This window comes from Ictidomys tridecemlineatus, chromosome 11, assembly GCF_052094955.1.
Source record: "Ictidomys tridecemlineatus isolate mIctTri1 chromosome 11, mIctTri1.hap1, whole genome shotgun sequence".
In the NCBI taxonomy this organism is placed as follows: Eukaryota; Metazoa; Chordata; class Mammalia; order Rodentia; family Sciuridae; genus Ictidomys; species Ictidomys tridecemlineatus.
The window spans coordinates 126,197,703-126,212,649 of NC_135487.1; the positions used below are offsets into that span (position 1 = coordinate 126,197,703).

The 14,947-nt window shown below is 48.7% G+C and overlaps 1 protein-coding gene across 1 annotated transcript; it reads right to left on the reverse strand.

Annotated features, from left to right (window-relative positions):
* Positions 1 to 1,328: 1,328 nt before the first annotated feature.
* On the reverse strand, positions 1,329 to 10,704 carry Ttc24 (tetratricopeptide repeat domain 24). The gene is made up of 9 exons (XM_078027865.1): positions 9,903 to 10,704; positions 9,566 to 9,769; positions 8,541 to 8,669; positions 8,263 to 8,375; positions 7,431 to 7,529; positions 5,215 to 5,312; positions 4,941 to 5,119; positions 3,673 to 3,766; positions 1,329 to 3,216 (listed from the first exon to the last, which is right to left on the reverse strand). The coding sequence occupies exons 1-9, from the start codon at positions 10,591 to 10,593 to the stop codon at positions 3,135 to 3,137; spliced, it is 1,689 nt and encodes a 562-aa protein (XP_077883991.1). The 5' UTR covers positions 10,594 to 10,704; the 3' UTR covers positions 1,329 to 3,134.
* Between the last annotated feature and the right edge of the window lie 4,243 nt (positions 10,705 to 14,947).

Consider the following 14,947-nt stretch of genomic DNA (forward strand, 5'->3'; position numbering starts at 1 on the left):
AAATAGGTTAAAGATGTCGTTGAAACCAGAGGTTCCATTAGGAACCTTGAGGAGAATAAATTTTATGCAAGTACTTTTATTTACCTATTTGCAATACTAGGGATTGAACCCTGGGCCTCGCACATACTGGACACCCTACCACTGAGCTTATATCCCCAACCCTTTATTTATTTATTTATTTTTCTTAATTTCATTTTCAGGTAGGGTCTTGCTGAATTGCCCAGGTTGGTCTTTTGTAATCCTCTTGCCTCAGCCTCCGGAGTAGCTGGTGTTACAGGTGCACATTGGCTATCCAAGTACTTTATTTTTGGGGGGATTGAACCCAGGGGCACTTAACCTCTGAACCACATTCCTAGCCCCCCCCCTTTTTTTTTTAACTTAGAGACAGGGTAGTGTCTCTCTTAGTTGCTCAGGGATTTGAACTTGTGATCTTCCTACCTCAACCTCCTGAGTTGCTGGGATCACAGGCATGCACCACCACACCCTGCTATTCGAGTACTTTTGAGAATGCAAACAGTGCTGCATGGGTAAGAAGCTGGGGAGTGTACTCCCTGTGAATTCGTTCGTGGTACACCAAAAAGCCTCAAGGGTGACAGAGTATGCCACCTCAAAATATGCCACTTTGGCATAAGGATTATTTTGAATTAAAGTCATTGGAAAAACAGTAAGAATAGAAGGCGTTCCTACCTCCCCTTTTCTTCTTGTACCAGGGATCGAACCTAGTGGTGCTTTACCACTGAGCTACATCCCCACCCCACCCCCCTTTTTTTGAGACAGGGCATTGCTGGGATTACAGGCATGCATCACTGCCTGCAGCTCTCCTTTCCTTCTTGAAAGCAGGAGAAATAAGATTCTCATGTGAAAGACATGCTCCCGGTACTAGGAGGAAAGAAATATTCTTATTCCTGAAGACGGGGAACAGAGGTTAAGAACTCTGTACAAACTCTGTTAAAATTCAACAGTATATCTTCCTTTAGCCTCCATATATATTTTAGTTGATTTTCCACAATTTCTTCCCTTTTTTCAACCTAAAACATTTAGGTTTTGCTGCTTTTTTGAGTTGTTCCTTTTGTTATGATATGAGGGGCCCTGTGTCACAAAATTTTTATTAAATATATTTGTATGGGCTGGGGATGTGGCTCAAGCGGTAGCGCGCTCGCCTGGCATGCGTGCGGCCTGGGTTCTATCCTCAGCACCACATACCAACAAAGATGTTGTGTCCGCCGAGAACTAAACAATAAATGTTAAAAAACTCTCTCTCTCTCTCTCTCTCTCTCTCTCTCTCCCCCCTCTCTCACTCTCTCTTTAAAAAAAAAAAAATATATATATATATTTGTATGTGTTTCTCTTTAATCTGTTTTACATCAACTTAATTCTCAGGCACAGTCAGAGCCTCCAAGGAGAGTAGAGGTTAAATTTTGCCTCTCCTACACCCTCTTATCAAATATGATCAGGATTAAATTATCTCATTTCAGCTTAAAACACAAAACACATTCATTTGCTTCTTGTCAAACTGGGACCCAAGTCTTTTCTCTGCGGTTAGGGTCCCCTTTTTTCTTACATAAACCTCACCAATTACTTATTACCTGCAATTTCCAGTTTTCTTCCTTAAAATGAGTCAATTAATGGGCATGTCTGAAGCAATCCAATTGCAGAATTCATCTAGAATCTTGTGATTTCCTCCCAATTTGTAATAATTTCCTTGTTCAAGTCTAATTCAACAGCAGCTTTTAAAAGTGACTCACCTTAATCAGGTCTTTTAAGGATCCAGCTTAGTTTTTGTAGAAACACTGCTTGTTTTCACACTTAGTTCATCAATTTATACAATATTTAACTAAGTTATATATTATAATAAAACATCCATCATGAGCACATTGGAATAAATCACTGGTTGAGGATGTGGCTCAGTGGTAGAGCGCTTACCTAGGATGTACAGTCCCAATCCCTAGTACTGCATGCATAAATAAACAAATAAATAAAATAAATCACACCAGACAGCAAGCACCTAAGTTTGAATCCTGCCTTCTCCACATATGGCTTGTGTGACCTGGAAATTCCCCTTTGAGATTTCTTTTTCCTATCCGTGAAAGGGGATAATAATAGCACCTCATAAATTTTGTTGTAAGGAGAAAACACTAGTAAAGCACTTAGTATATGGGACATGTGCTAAGTACTCAATAAATGTTAATAATGTCATTGCTAGCCGGGCACAGTGGCACACACCTGCAACCCTAGTGGCTCAGGAGGCTGAGGCAGGAGGGTCACAAGTTCAGAGCCAGCCTCAGCAACCAGGAGGCGCTAAGCAACTCAGTGAGACCCTGTCTCTAAATAAAATACAAAATAGGGCTGGGGATGTGGCTCAGTGGTCAAATGTCCCTGAGTTCAATCCCCAATGACCCCAAATAAATAGTGTCATTGCTATTTCCCTGGCTGGCAGCTGGCCTTGTCCTACAGGCTGTGGGCCTGAGAAAGCAGTGAACAGAGGTCTGGTCGGTTAATGTAAGGTCTTCTGTAGCATTACATCTCCATTTCCCATCTGAGAAAAGAAGGTCTGCAGTAAGTCAGTGACTTCAAAACCACCTGACCAAGAAGTCAGAGTTTTAGTGGTTGATTGTTCCTGTGTTGAGCCCACGGGTGCTTTACCACTGAGCTATATCCACAGCCCTTTTTAGTTTCTATTTTGAGACAGTTTCACCATGTTACCCAGGCTGGCCTTGAACTTGTTATCTTCTTGCCTCAACCTCCAAAGTCTCTGGGATTACAGGCATGTGCTGCTGTACCTAGCAAGAAGTCATAGTTTTTAGAACTGGCAAGGGCTTTAGCAATCATGAGGTCTAGACTCAGAAGGAAAAAAAAAAGAGAGAGAGAGAGAGAAAAAAAAAAAAAAAGCAGGGTAGGAGTTCACTATCCTTTTTCTTTTGCCTCTTGAGTCCAATAAGGAGCAAAGAGAATCTCTTGGAACTGGGACTGCAGAGCCCTTAGCCCACCTGCTCAGGAGTCCACTCAGTGACTGTGTTGTTCTATTTCCATACAGGGTTCAATGATTTGGGAAGAGGCTCAGTCCCCAGAAGTCTATGAAGTGTGTGTGTTGAGGAGTCCTGCAGAGGTGAGGGCTGCAGCGAGCAGGGTGCAGGTCACATGATTATGCAGAAGCCAGACTGGGTGACTCTCCTCTGAGGGTTCTTGTGGAGGGCTTCCCTGGGCCGCCTGGCTGACCTGAAGGAGGGAAGGAGGGGTTGGCCAGTGGGATCAGCGAGGGAGAAGAGCAGGGGGCCTGCCCTGGCTCCAGCTCCCTAGGCCCTCACTGGCCTCCACTGGTGGGCTCCAGTGGAGGAAGCAGAAGGCTTAAACTTCATGTTCCCCACTTCTGTAGAGATCTCTCTCTCTCTCTCTCCCTCTCTCTCTCTCTCTCTCTCTCTCTCTCTCTCTCTCTCTCTCTCTCTGATTCCCATAGTCAGGCCATGCAGGAGGCAGGGAGACCCTGGGCTCCAGAGCTGGGTGAGGGTTGTTCAGACTGCTGAAGTAAGACAAACATTCAGGGCCCCATATCCCAGGCACCAGATCATTTCTTTTCCCAACTATGACAGTGGTCATGTTCCATCAAATATCATCCCAAGCCACACACATCTTCTGCTTCCTTCATCCATTCTTCTCCCCTCCTCCAGGACTCACCTATTGGCTTGGGAGCCATTGGGTATCAGGATACCAGAGTACTCTCTAGGGGCACCCAAACCTCCAAATGGAAGATGGGTCCTGGGTCTTGGACCTAGAATGGAGAGGGTCAAACATTCACCACAAGCCTCTTCACACCAAGGAACATCATGGTGGGAAAGAGAAAGCTCTGGGGGAGGAACAAGGAGGGTGGGTGTCAGAAAATGCATTGGTCCTGGTACAGGGAGGGTGTACCAAAGACTGTGCCCTCAGCTGGGCATGTCTGTAATCCTAGTGACTTGGGAAGATGAAGCAAGAAGTTTGCAAATTTGAGGCCAGATTGAGCAACTTAGTGCAACCCTGTCTCAAAAATAAAAATAAAAATTTAAAAAGGGGGGTGCTGGGGATGGAGATGTAGCTCAGTGGTAGAATACGCTTGGGTAATCCTCAGTACAAAAAAAAATAAAAAAATAAAAAGAAGAAAGGAGGAGGAGGAAGGAGGAGGAGAAGGAGAAGGAGAAGAAGCCGGTGTGGTGGCACATGCTTATAATCCCAGCAGTTTGGGAGGCCAAGACAGGAAGATAGCAAGTTCGAAGCCAGCCTCAGCAATTTAGCAAGGCCCTCAGCAACTTAGCAAGACCCTGTCTCAAAAAAAAAAAAAAGCTGGGTTGGAGTTGTGGCTCAGAGGTAGAACACTCGCCTAACACATGCAAGGCGCTGGGTTTGATCCTCAGCACCACATAAAAATAAATAAATAAAATAAAGGTATTGTGTCTGGACTACAACTAAAAAAATATTAAAATAAATAAAATAAAGGAGCTGGGGATATGGCTTAGTAGTAAAGCACCCCTAGGTTCAATCCCAGATTAAAAAAAAAAAAAAGACTATGCCCTCCCTCTATAGGGGCACATGGGCCAATTAAAAGCTAGTAGTCAGTACAATTTGCTGTGCTTGGAAGGAGCTCAGCAAGTAACAAGGAACTTGGCTCCCAGAGTTGGGAGCCTTTGAGGAACATTCTAGTGAAGATTAAGCTGGGGTCAGAAAAACACCCAGCCTAGTACCTGGCAGGTAGCAAGCTCTCAACAAACCTTGGTGCTCTGAGATGGAAACTTCTAGAGGTTAGGAAAGCCTGAAGCATGGAGGGAGAGGCCAATCTGGAAAGGGCTAGGGTTGGGGTGGAGTTGAGGTGTCGAGGAACAGGCCAGGGCCTTGAGAGGGAGGCAGAAGTGTGGGGAGGACTCTTCCAGGGGTTGGCAATCTGGAGAGCTGGATCTGGGTGACTCAAGGACAGACGGAGGGCGGGAGGACCAGGAAAGTAAGGAGAGAGCACCAGCTGAGGCGAGACGGGAACCACCTACTTGACTCACCCTCTAGTTTCTGGGACACAGACATGGGAACATTCACCGATCCCTCCTCTCCTTTCTCCTGGTGCTCCTCAAATTCTTTATCTTCCCATCTACCAGAAGGTCTGCAGGGGAAGGTGACCCAGGTGTGGAGGGGCAGAGGAGGTCCCACCCCTGCCACACCACCCAACACCCCAGTGTCTGACCCAAGCTGCCTCACCTGTGCTGGGCATCTGCTGTACTGCTTTGTACCCTGGTTGAGGTCCCTGCCACTTGGCTGACCCAGCCTGGAGCCTGGGGTCTTCCTGGTGCTGGGATCTGGGAAGAAAGAGGAGTCCAAAGAATTGATTTAAGGGGCTGGGGATGTGGCTCAAGCGGTAGCGCGCTGGCCTAGCATGCGTGCGGCCTGGGTTCGATCCTCAGCAGCACCACATACCAACAAAGATGTTGTGTCCGCCGGGAACTAAGAAAAAATAAATAAATGTTAAAATTCTCTCCCTCTGTCCCCCTCTCTCTCTCACTCTCTCTTAAAAAAAAAAAAAAAAAAGAATTGATTTAAGAAAAACCCCTCCCCACTGCATATGCGTAAGTGAGTGTGTGTTCCCTTCACCTGCCTGCAGGGAGACATCATGGCCCCAGAGAGACGGTCTCACCTAATAGAGACACCCCAGGTGTGCCCACATTACTGGGAATAAAATTCCAGGATAAAGTTCTTTATTCCACTAAGGTCCCCAGTAACAACTTTCAAGTTAGAACTTAGGCTCATGGACCTGGCCAGAGCCTGACTACCGCCCCATCCTGCCTAGGGCCTCACCTAGCATAACCACAGAGTTAGTGGCAGACTTCAGGTGGGGCCCAGGTCTTCTGACCACAAATCCAAACTCCTGCCTGAGCCAGGCTAATATTTTTTTCAGAACTCTTTTCATTTTTCCCATATTTTCTTACTGGTGCATTATAATTATACAAAATAGTGGGATTCATTGTTACATATTTGTGTGTGCATGTGCACGCGCGCGCGCACACACACACACACAATCTAACAATACAATTTGGCCCAGTGTTCCCTAGTATCTCCCCAGCCCCATTCTGGTCCCTTTCCTCCAGTCTACTGGTCCCCCTTCTATTTCCAGGAGATTCACCCCCCCCCCACATACAACACTTTTCCTCCCTTTTTTTCCATAACTTCTACATACCAGAGAACACATATGACCCTTGACCTTCTGAGTTTGGCTTCACTTAACACAATGCTCTCAAGTTCCTCTATTTTCCTGCAAACGATATAATTTCATTCTTCTTTATGGCTGAATAAAACTCTACTGTATATATATCCCACATTTTCTTTATCCGGTCATCCATTGACAGACACCTAGGCTGGTTCCATAATTTGGCTATTGTGAATTGTGCTGCTATAAACGTGGGTATGCATGGATCACCAGGGTATGCTGACTTTAATTCTTTTTTTTTTTTTTAAGAGAGAGTGAGAGAGGAGAGAGAGAGAGAGAGAGAGAATTTTTAATTTTTTTTTTTTTTTAGTTCTCGGTGGACACAACATCTTTGTTGGTATGTGGTGCTGAGGATCGAACCCCGGCCGCACGCATGCCAGGCGAACGCGCTACCGCTTGAGCCACGTCCCCAGCCCCTGACTTTAATTCTTTAGGATAAATACCAAGGAATGGTATAGCTGGGTCATTTGGTGGTTCCATTCCTAGTTATTTGAGGAAATCCCATACTGATTCCCATAGTGGTTGAACTGATCCCCACTAACAGTTTAAAAGTGTACCTTTTTCTCCCCACATCCTCTTATTTTTGCATGTCCCTCCCCCAATCTGGAGACTCTCCAGTAAGATTTCCTCAAACCAACATCCCCATCCTGTGGCCATTTAGGGAACTGCAGCTAAAGATTTACACCTTTCAACCCTTCACAAATGGCTTGGTATCCTTGCTTGAACTCATTTACTTGCACCCAGTGGGCTTGCTGCTACCAACCAACCAAAGCCCTGGAGCAGCCCTTGTTTTGCTTTCTTTTTTGGTACTGGGGATTGACCACAGGGGCATTTTACCACTGGGCTACCCCCACTGCCCTTTTTATTTTTTCTTTTGGAGACAGGGTCTCACTAAGTGGCTTAGGGCCTTGCTAAATTGCGGAGGCTGACCTCCAACTTGCAATCCTCCTGCCTCAGGTCTCCCAAGTCACTGGGATTACAGGAGTGCACTACAGCTCCCGGCTCCTGGAGCAGCTCTTGTGCTGGATGTGTGCCACAATCCCTACCCACCTCCCAGCCACTGAGAAAGTGATACACATCCCACACGCCAACCCAGATGACACAGATGAGCAGTCAAGCTCAGCATCCCTGAGAACATCAACCTGCGCACTGCCCCTTCTCCAGGCAACCTCTCCCTCCTCCCCTGCTTCGTGTTTCAGGTGTCGTATCTCACCGATGGGTGAACCTGGACCAGTCCCACCTGGGCCAAGTGGGTCTTCATGGCATCTGCCAGCTTGGCCACCAGCCGTTCCCGCACAGAATCTGGCTCCTTCTGGAAAGAGGGAGATAGTGGGGGAAAGGAAAGGCCTGGACTTTGTAGTTCTCAGGGAACTGGGTGAGAAAGAAATAGGAAAGAGGGGAGGGAAAGGGCCTTTATCTCCCCTCCTCAACCCCAGCCCTGTGCCTTTCCCAGTGTCCTGACACTGACCGCTCAGTGGACAGAGAATGCCTCTTCCTCCCAGTAGTATACAGGACCCAGCACTCAATGTGTCCAGTGTATGGTTTCCTTTTTAAATTTTTTTTTTAGTTGTAGACAGACAGAAGACCTTTATTTTATTTATTTTTATGTGGTGCTGAGGATGGAACCCAGGGCCTCAGATGTGCTAGGCAAGCACCCTACTCCTGAGCTACAATCCCAGCCTCCAGTGTATATTTTCTTTATTCCTTTTCTTTTCTTTCTTTCTTTCTTCTTCTTCTTCTTCTTCTTTTTTTTTTTTTTTTTTTTTTGTTTTGATACTGGGGATTGAACAGAGCCACATCCCCATCCCTTTTTATATTTTATTAGAGACAGAGTCTCGCAAAGTTGCTTAGGGCCTCACCAAGTTGCTGAGGCTGGCTCTGAACTCAGGATCCTCCTGCCTCAGCCTCCGGAGCCACTGGGATCACAGGTGTGCACCATCACACTCAGCTCCAGTGTGTTTGAGAATGAGTAAAGGAGAAGGAGTAAAGGCAGGAGTGTCACCTGGGAGGGCTTCTTGGAGGGACAGTGGGGAAGAGGACCTCACCTGACACTGTATCAGCGCTTCCTTATAGTACTTCAAAGCCTGGTCATATTGTCCCAGTCTGGCTGCAGCAGCCCCAAGACCCTCGTAGGCCTGCCACTGCCCCTTCGTGTCCCCTGGGAAAGAGAGTCTGAAAGGTTCTCTCATCCTGTCCCATCCCGTGTATCGTCCACTCCAGAGGTACTCCCCACCCCTAGATCCCCCGTCTGCCTCCCCATAGCCCCAAGGATCCTCAGTTTGGGGGTACCCCACCCAAGTCATGGCTCCCCCTCAACTCTTACCAGCATCCTGGGCAGCCAGCAGGGCATGCAGATAGTTGTCCCTGGCGGCCCTGTGGTCCCCCAGCTGGCTCAGGGCAAATGCCAGGCTGCCAAAGCTTCGTCCCTGCTCCCACCGCTGCCCCAAAGAGCCTGATGATAGATCGAAGCCCGTCCTAAGAGGGGACTTTGGTTGCCGGGGCATCAGGACCCTGCCTCCCAGCAAGTAAGGAAGGGTGCCCAGGGATAGGTGCCCAGGGATCCCGCGCCCAGCCCCGGCCCAGCTCCAGGTGCACCACAGAGACCTGAACTCTCTGTGCCAGCTTTTCTGTCCTGAGCTCTGACCCCGTTGCCCACCCTGGCTAGTTTTACCATGCACCAACCTCGTGAGGTAGGCAAGGCACATGTTTTGGTTGGTTTGGTTTTTTTTGTTTTTGTTTTTGTTTTTTTGTAGTCCTGGGGATTGAACCCAAGGGCTCTTTATCACTGAGTCACATTCCCAGCCCTTTAATTTTTTTACTTTTAGGTATCGAGGAGGGAACCCAGAAGTACTTTGTCACTGAGCTTTTATTTTTTATTTTAAGACAGGGTCACACTAAGTGGCCCAGGCCTGGCCTTGTACTTGTAGTCCTCCTGTCTCAGCCTCTGACTGGCTGGGATTACAGGCATGAACCTCCTTGCCTGGCAAAGCAGACCTTAATAGCTCCATTTTATATGGGTGGAAACGGAAGCTCAGAAGGAGAGCTCACACACTCAGTCAGAGGAAGGCTAGGCTCCACCCCAGGGCCTCTTATCCCAACCAGTGCCTTGCCTCCTAGTGTCCATCGCTGCTTGCAACACGGGGTCAGAGCTCAGGACAGCTGGCCCAGTCTCTGTTGCACCTGGGGGGGCGCGGGATCCCATTTCCTGTACTCTCAGCCCTCACTTCCTCACTCTCGGCTTCCAGGCCCAATGACCTTGCAAAGGTCATCTACCTTGAGTCCTGGGCCCCACTGAAGCCCCCCCTTACTCCTTGAGCCCCAGTCTCATTCCCCAGCCCCTGCACTCACCATGGAGGTCAGCAGCCTTCTGGTGAAACTGCCGGGCTTCCTGATAGTTGCCAAGGGCATTGTGGGCCATCCCCAGGTTCCTTAGCACAGTGGCCTGCTCTCCTGGCCTCTGGCACAGGGAAAGGGCCTGAAGGAAGGTCTCCACGGCCAGAGGGAACAGCTGGAGCTGGGAGTAGCCCAGGCCTAGATCGTTATAGAGCTGTCCTGGAGGACACAGACAAAGCAGTCACGTCTAGGGCCTGCAGGTACGACTGTCCACTAGCCCCTTCCCCGACCTCACAGTAGCATCAGCTTGGTGTCGCCCCAGACCCCACATCTTCCCTGCCCAAGGCCTCACCCAGCAGCCCCTGCTTGGTGCTCCTCTTGGCCAGCCTCCGGCTCCCCTCCAGCGCCTGCACCACCTCACCCACCCCGTGCCGCCCACTCTTGAGCATACACCCCGCCGCAGCCCCCAGTGCCAGGGCTGCAGCCCGAGGCCGGCCAGCTTCGGCGTAGGCTTGGCTTGCTTCCTTCAGGCACTGGGCTGCTCTCTCGGGCTGTCCCAGGGCTTGGTAGCAGGCTCCCATCTTTGCTTGGGCTTCCCCCTGGTCACCCTGTGGCTGGTAATGACTCAGGGCCTTGTGATACCAGTTCAAGGCTTGGGGCAGGTCACCCAGGGCATGGTAAGCCAAAGCCACGTTGAAACACTGGTCACCATGACACGTGCTCTGTGCCTTCTCCTCAGGTTGGGCTCCAAGGAGCAGCTCAAGGCCTCTGGCCGGGTCCCCAGTCTCCACATAGGCAGCCCCCAGGTTGAAGGCGCAGGCCCGAAGCACAGGGGTGTTTCTGGTTCGTGGGGCCTCACAGGCCAGGAGGAAAGCCTTCTGGAAGTTGCTCAAGGCCTCGTGGTTCTGACCAGCTTTCAGAGCCCGGTGGCCAGCCCTGGTGAGGGCCTGGATAATGGGCTCTTGCTGTAGCCACTTTCTTTTCTTCTTGTCACTCAAGAACTCTGGCTCCTGGGGGATATCCTCAGGACTGGGGGGAGACATTGGGCTGACAGTGGGGAACAGAGGGTCAGTACGTCCACCCTGGCTTCCCCGAGAAGGATCCCTAAAGGGCAATCCAACTCTGCCCCTGTCCAGGGGAACCCACAGGTTCCGGGGTCTCCCTCTGACATCTCACCTCATGTCATCTGTCCCGTTGTGCTGCAGATTGACACTGATTCTGAGGTCTTGTTCTTAGCTCTCCTTCAGCTCTCAGGATTCTTATTTTTTCTTTCAGAAAGTCCCCTTCCCTGCCACCGACTGGAGACTTCTGTGGTCCTACAGCCCCTTATGCCTGTGTCTTTTACGGTATTTATTACGCTGGTTTGGAGATGCTAACTTTCTTGTCTGTCTCTCTCATTAGATTTGGAGCAACTTGAAGGCACAGAATAGATTCTTAATAAACTTAATGAATGAGATCTAGGGACGGCTGCTGGTGATGGGTATATAGTGTGAGGGTACTCAGTGCCACCAAAGTGGACACATAAAAGCCTGTAATCCCAGTAGCTCAGGAGGCTGAGGCAGGAGGATAGCAAGTTCAAGGCCAGACTTAGCAACTTATCGAGGAAAAAAAAAAGATAAGGAAAAAAAATGGTGAGAATAACTGGGCATAAAGGTGCAAGTCGGTAATCCCAGCTACTTGGGAGGCTGAGGCAAGAGCAATACAAGTTGGAGACCAGCCTGGGCAATTTAGTGAGATCCTGTCTCAAAATAATAATAAAAAGGGGTTAGGGTCATAGCTCAGTGATAGAGCACCATTGGGTTCAATACCTAGTACTGCCACCACTTCTGGCCTCAAAATTGTCTTTTAATGAAAATGGGGGTGTAGCTAGTGGCAGGGTACTTGCCTAGCATGCATAAGGCCCTGGGTTCAATCCCCCAATACACACACAAAAAATTTTTAAAGGTTAAAACAAATTTTATATTATATCTACTTTACCACAATAAAAAAGTTTATGCAAGCCAGGCACAGTGGTGCCCGCCTGTAATCCCAGCGGCTCAGGAGGCTGAGACAGGAGGATTTCGAGTTCAAAGCCAGCCTCAGCAAAGGTCAGGTGCTAAGCAACTCAGGGAGACCCTGTCTCTAAATAAAATTCAAAATGGGGCTTGGGATGTGGCTCAGTGGTCGGGTGCCCCTGAGTTCAGTCCCTGGTACTCCCCACCACCAAAAAAAAAAAAAAAAAACAGTTTATGCAAAAAAAACTTTTAAAGTTTATGGAATGAACAAAAAAAGAACAAGAAACACAGGACCCCTGCTCCGACACCTCGTCACACTATGCCTGCACATACACTGGCCCAGTCATAATCTAGGCTCCTGCTGTCAAATCCAAGATGTAGTTGAGGTCAGTGAGCTCCTGTTGTGGTCAGGAGCCATAGGAGGCATGGGGGGGCCCAAAGCTGAACAGGCTACTGAATGGGCAAGGAGCCAACCTGCAGAAGAGCAATTCTGTCTCCAGATCTCCTACATCCTCCCTTCCTCAGGGGGCGCTTCTCTCTCCCTGTCTCTGCCTTCTACCTGCTTGTCGGTTTCTGTCCCCCAACATCCTGCTCTAGTCCCCAGAGTTCTCTTAAACCCCAACACATTCATCTCATCCGCATGTGTATCCTATTAGTATTTTTCCTGTTGAAACAAATGCAAAGCCCATTCCTGAACTCTTTCCTAGGACACAGGAAAAGGAGTGGAAAAGACCCAGGTGTTGGGCTCTTGGCCCCTCCTATTTTCTCCCCTGTCTCCATCTTTTTTTAGGAAGGGCTGGCAGAAGTGAGGCGTTCTCTTTTTAAATACAGTCTCTTTGGCCGGGCGCAGTGGCACCAGCCTGTAATTCCAGGACCTCAGGAGGCTGAGGCAGGAATATTGGAAGTTCGAGGCCAGACCCAGAAACTTAGTAAGACCCTGTCTCAGAATTAAAAGGACTAAGGAAATAGCTTGGGGGTAAAGCATCAATCTCCAGTACCAAAGAGTTCAATCTCCAATATCAAAAACAAACAAAAACAGACCCAGACCTCCTGACTTTCCAAGATCCTCGACCCTGGCGTGTTCCTGGCCATCCCCAGCCAGTCTGGGTGCCCTGCTGCAGAACGCCTTACCTGTTGGGTTTCTCTCTGCAGCTGGCTTTCTGGAATGGTTCCTCTGGCTTGGGTTACTTCCCCTAGCTCTAGGCTCGGAGCCCCCAGGGTTACCAGACAACGGGGTACCGCCCTCCACTCGCAGGGAATTGAGTGTCAGCTCAGGTGGCCTATGTTAGTGCTATGCCCTGATGGTGCTGAGACAGACACTAGAGGTCTATTCCCCTTCCTGTCCCCCACCCCAAGTCCCTTCCTTCAAGGAAAGTATCACAGCCTCATAGGGCTGGTTACCAATTAAAACTCTAGAGCTCATCTCTCCCGTCCCTTCCCTGCACAGGCAACATGGCTGAGGCTCAGAAAGAAGATGTGACTTCAAACAGGGCCCAGAGCAGTCATGTAGCTGGGATTAGACCCCAGGTTTTCTGGTTCAAGATAATTAGCCCCGAGCCCCTTTGCCATGCCACGATTACAAGCTTTAATGGGCTTGGGCTGTTCTGGAGGTGAATCCGTTCACAGACACACACACACACACTCTGACAAACTGTGCCTCTGTGTGGTAGTCTCACATTTGGGAACAGGGTGAAAAAGGTGGATGGTCAGAAAAGGCCTGAAGATCAGAAGATCTCCCTGCCCCCAAACTCCTTTTCCTAGCTCCACTGATCTGCAACCTCCAGGTTCTGCTTAATGACAGGACAGCAGGCCCCAGGACCACAGGGACCTAATGACCCAACTCTCCAAGGGTGGCCTGAATCAGAAAGCACATGTCCTCATTTACCTAGAGAAAGGCTTCTTTTAAGTAGAGAGTTCTTTGCCAGAAACGAACCTATCAGGAAGTTGTTGGGCTCACCTGCGTTTGCCCTGCAGCCTCTGCTGAGTGCTGGCTGTGGGCAGGCATCCTGCCAGACATCCTAGAGGGTGCCCTTGCCCACGGCAGGCTCCTCTAGGGCCTTCAGGACCCTACCACAGTCTAGCCCCGGGCTAAATACGCAGCTCAGTCTGTCCTTCAATCAGCAGCCTTCCTTAAGGACAGATAGGATGATTTGTGGTGAGGGAAAGGACCCAAACTGCTCTCACCAAGGTTCCAATGACCTTCCAATGATCCAGCGACCATTTCTGAATTTTTTTTTTTTTTTTTTTTTTTTTGTACAGGTGCCAAGCTATATCCACAGCCCGTTTTATATGTTCTTTAGAGACAGAGTCTTGCTAAGTTGCTTAGAGCCTTGCTAAATTGTGCTGAGGCTGGCTTTGGACTTGTGACCCTCCTGCCTCAGCCTCCTGAGCTGCTGGGTTTACAGATGTGGGATTACAGAAGCACATGGCTTCTGAATAATTTCCTTGTTTGGTTTCACGCTGTATCTACCACATCCTTGCGCCTCTCCATTTGCTTTCCATGAGCCATGTGTCCTGGCTCTGTCTTTCCTTCGCTGACAATTCCTCTTTCCACTTCCTAAGCTAGTTTTCCCCAAACTCTGTCCTTTGCCCTCTTTCAAGAACATTTCATCCACTCCTTTGATTTTGACACCACTGATAAGTCAATAATTTCTGTAGACTTAACTTGTCCAAATGAAACTCGTGTTTCTTCATGTTCATAGTGTTACTAGTAGAAACCCAGGAGAAAACCTCAGCTCCTTCTTTGATTCTTAGCCCAATGATTGCACCTTTCTTTCTTTTTCTTTTGTTAGTGGGGTGGGGAGTGGGTACTGGGGATTCAACCCAGGGGCATTTTACCACTGAGTTACATCCTGACACGAGTAGGAGACTGCGGCGAGGTCCCTCGATCGCTCCCGGGTGGTCCTGAAGTCAAGATCGGCCCTGCCCCAGGTAACTTCTCCCGGCCGACGATCCGTGTCTTGAAGAAAGAAGCCGCTGCACACGAGATGCCTTTTCGAATGCTCGGTTTATTCACGCCAGGGGCATCACATCACATGAGGCACAGGAACAGAGGCTGGCGGGACTCAGTTCGCTCCATGTTGACCCACCAACATAGCGGGTCTGAACTGGCCAAAGAGCTCAGCCTTCCTGGCCTTTAAATACTATAGTTGTTTACAACACTTCAAACCAAAAACATGTTTATTCCATAATTTCTATTTCTTATCCTATCTTAACAGATTGTCTCTATTGCATCACATCTTGCTTATCTTAAACTATCACACTTGTTTTGTGCTAAAATACCTCAAAACATGTTTACCTTATATCCTTATCTATTTCACACATTTTTCTAGCTTAGGCACCTTTCTTCATCAAAACATGTTTACTTCAAACTCTCCTGTCCTTTGTTTATTCCAAACTCTCC

Bases quoted from the DNA above. Each gene is read 5' to 3' on its own strand.
- Ttc24 (XM_078027865.1), bottom strand. From the start codon at position 10,593: ATGTCTCCCCCCAGTCCTGAGGATATCCCCCAGGAGCCAGAGTTCTTG. The intron at 5,120-5,214 runs GTGAGGCAGCTT...CTTCCCCTGCAG, and splicing joins ACAGCAGATGCCCAGCACAG to ACCTTCTGGTAGATGGGAAG. The intron at 3,217-3,672 runs GTGAGTCCTGGA...TCCCTCCTTCAG, and splicing joins AATGGCTCCCAAGCCAATAG to GTCAGCCAGGCGGCCCAGGG.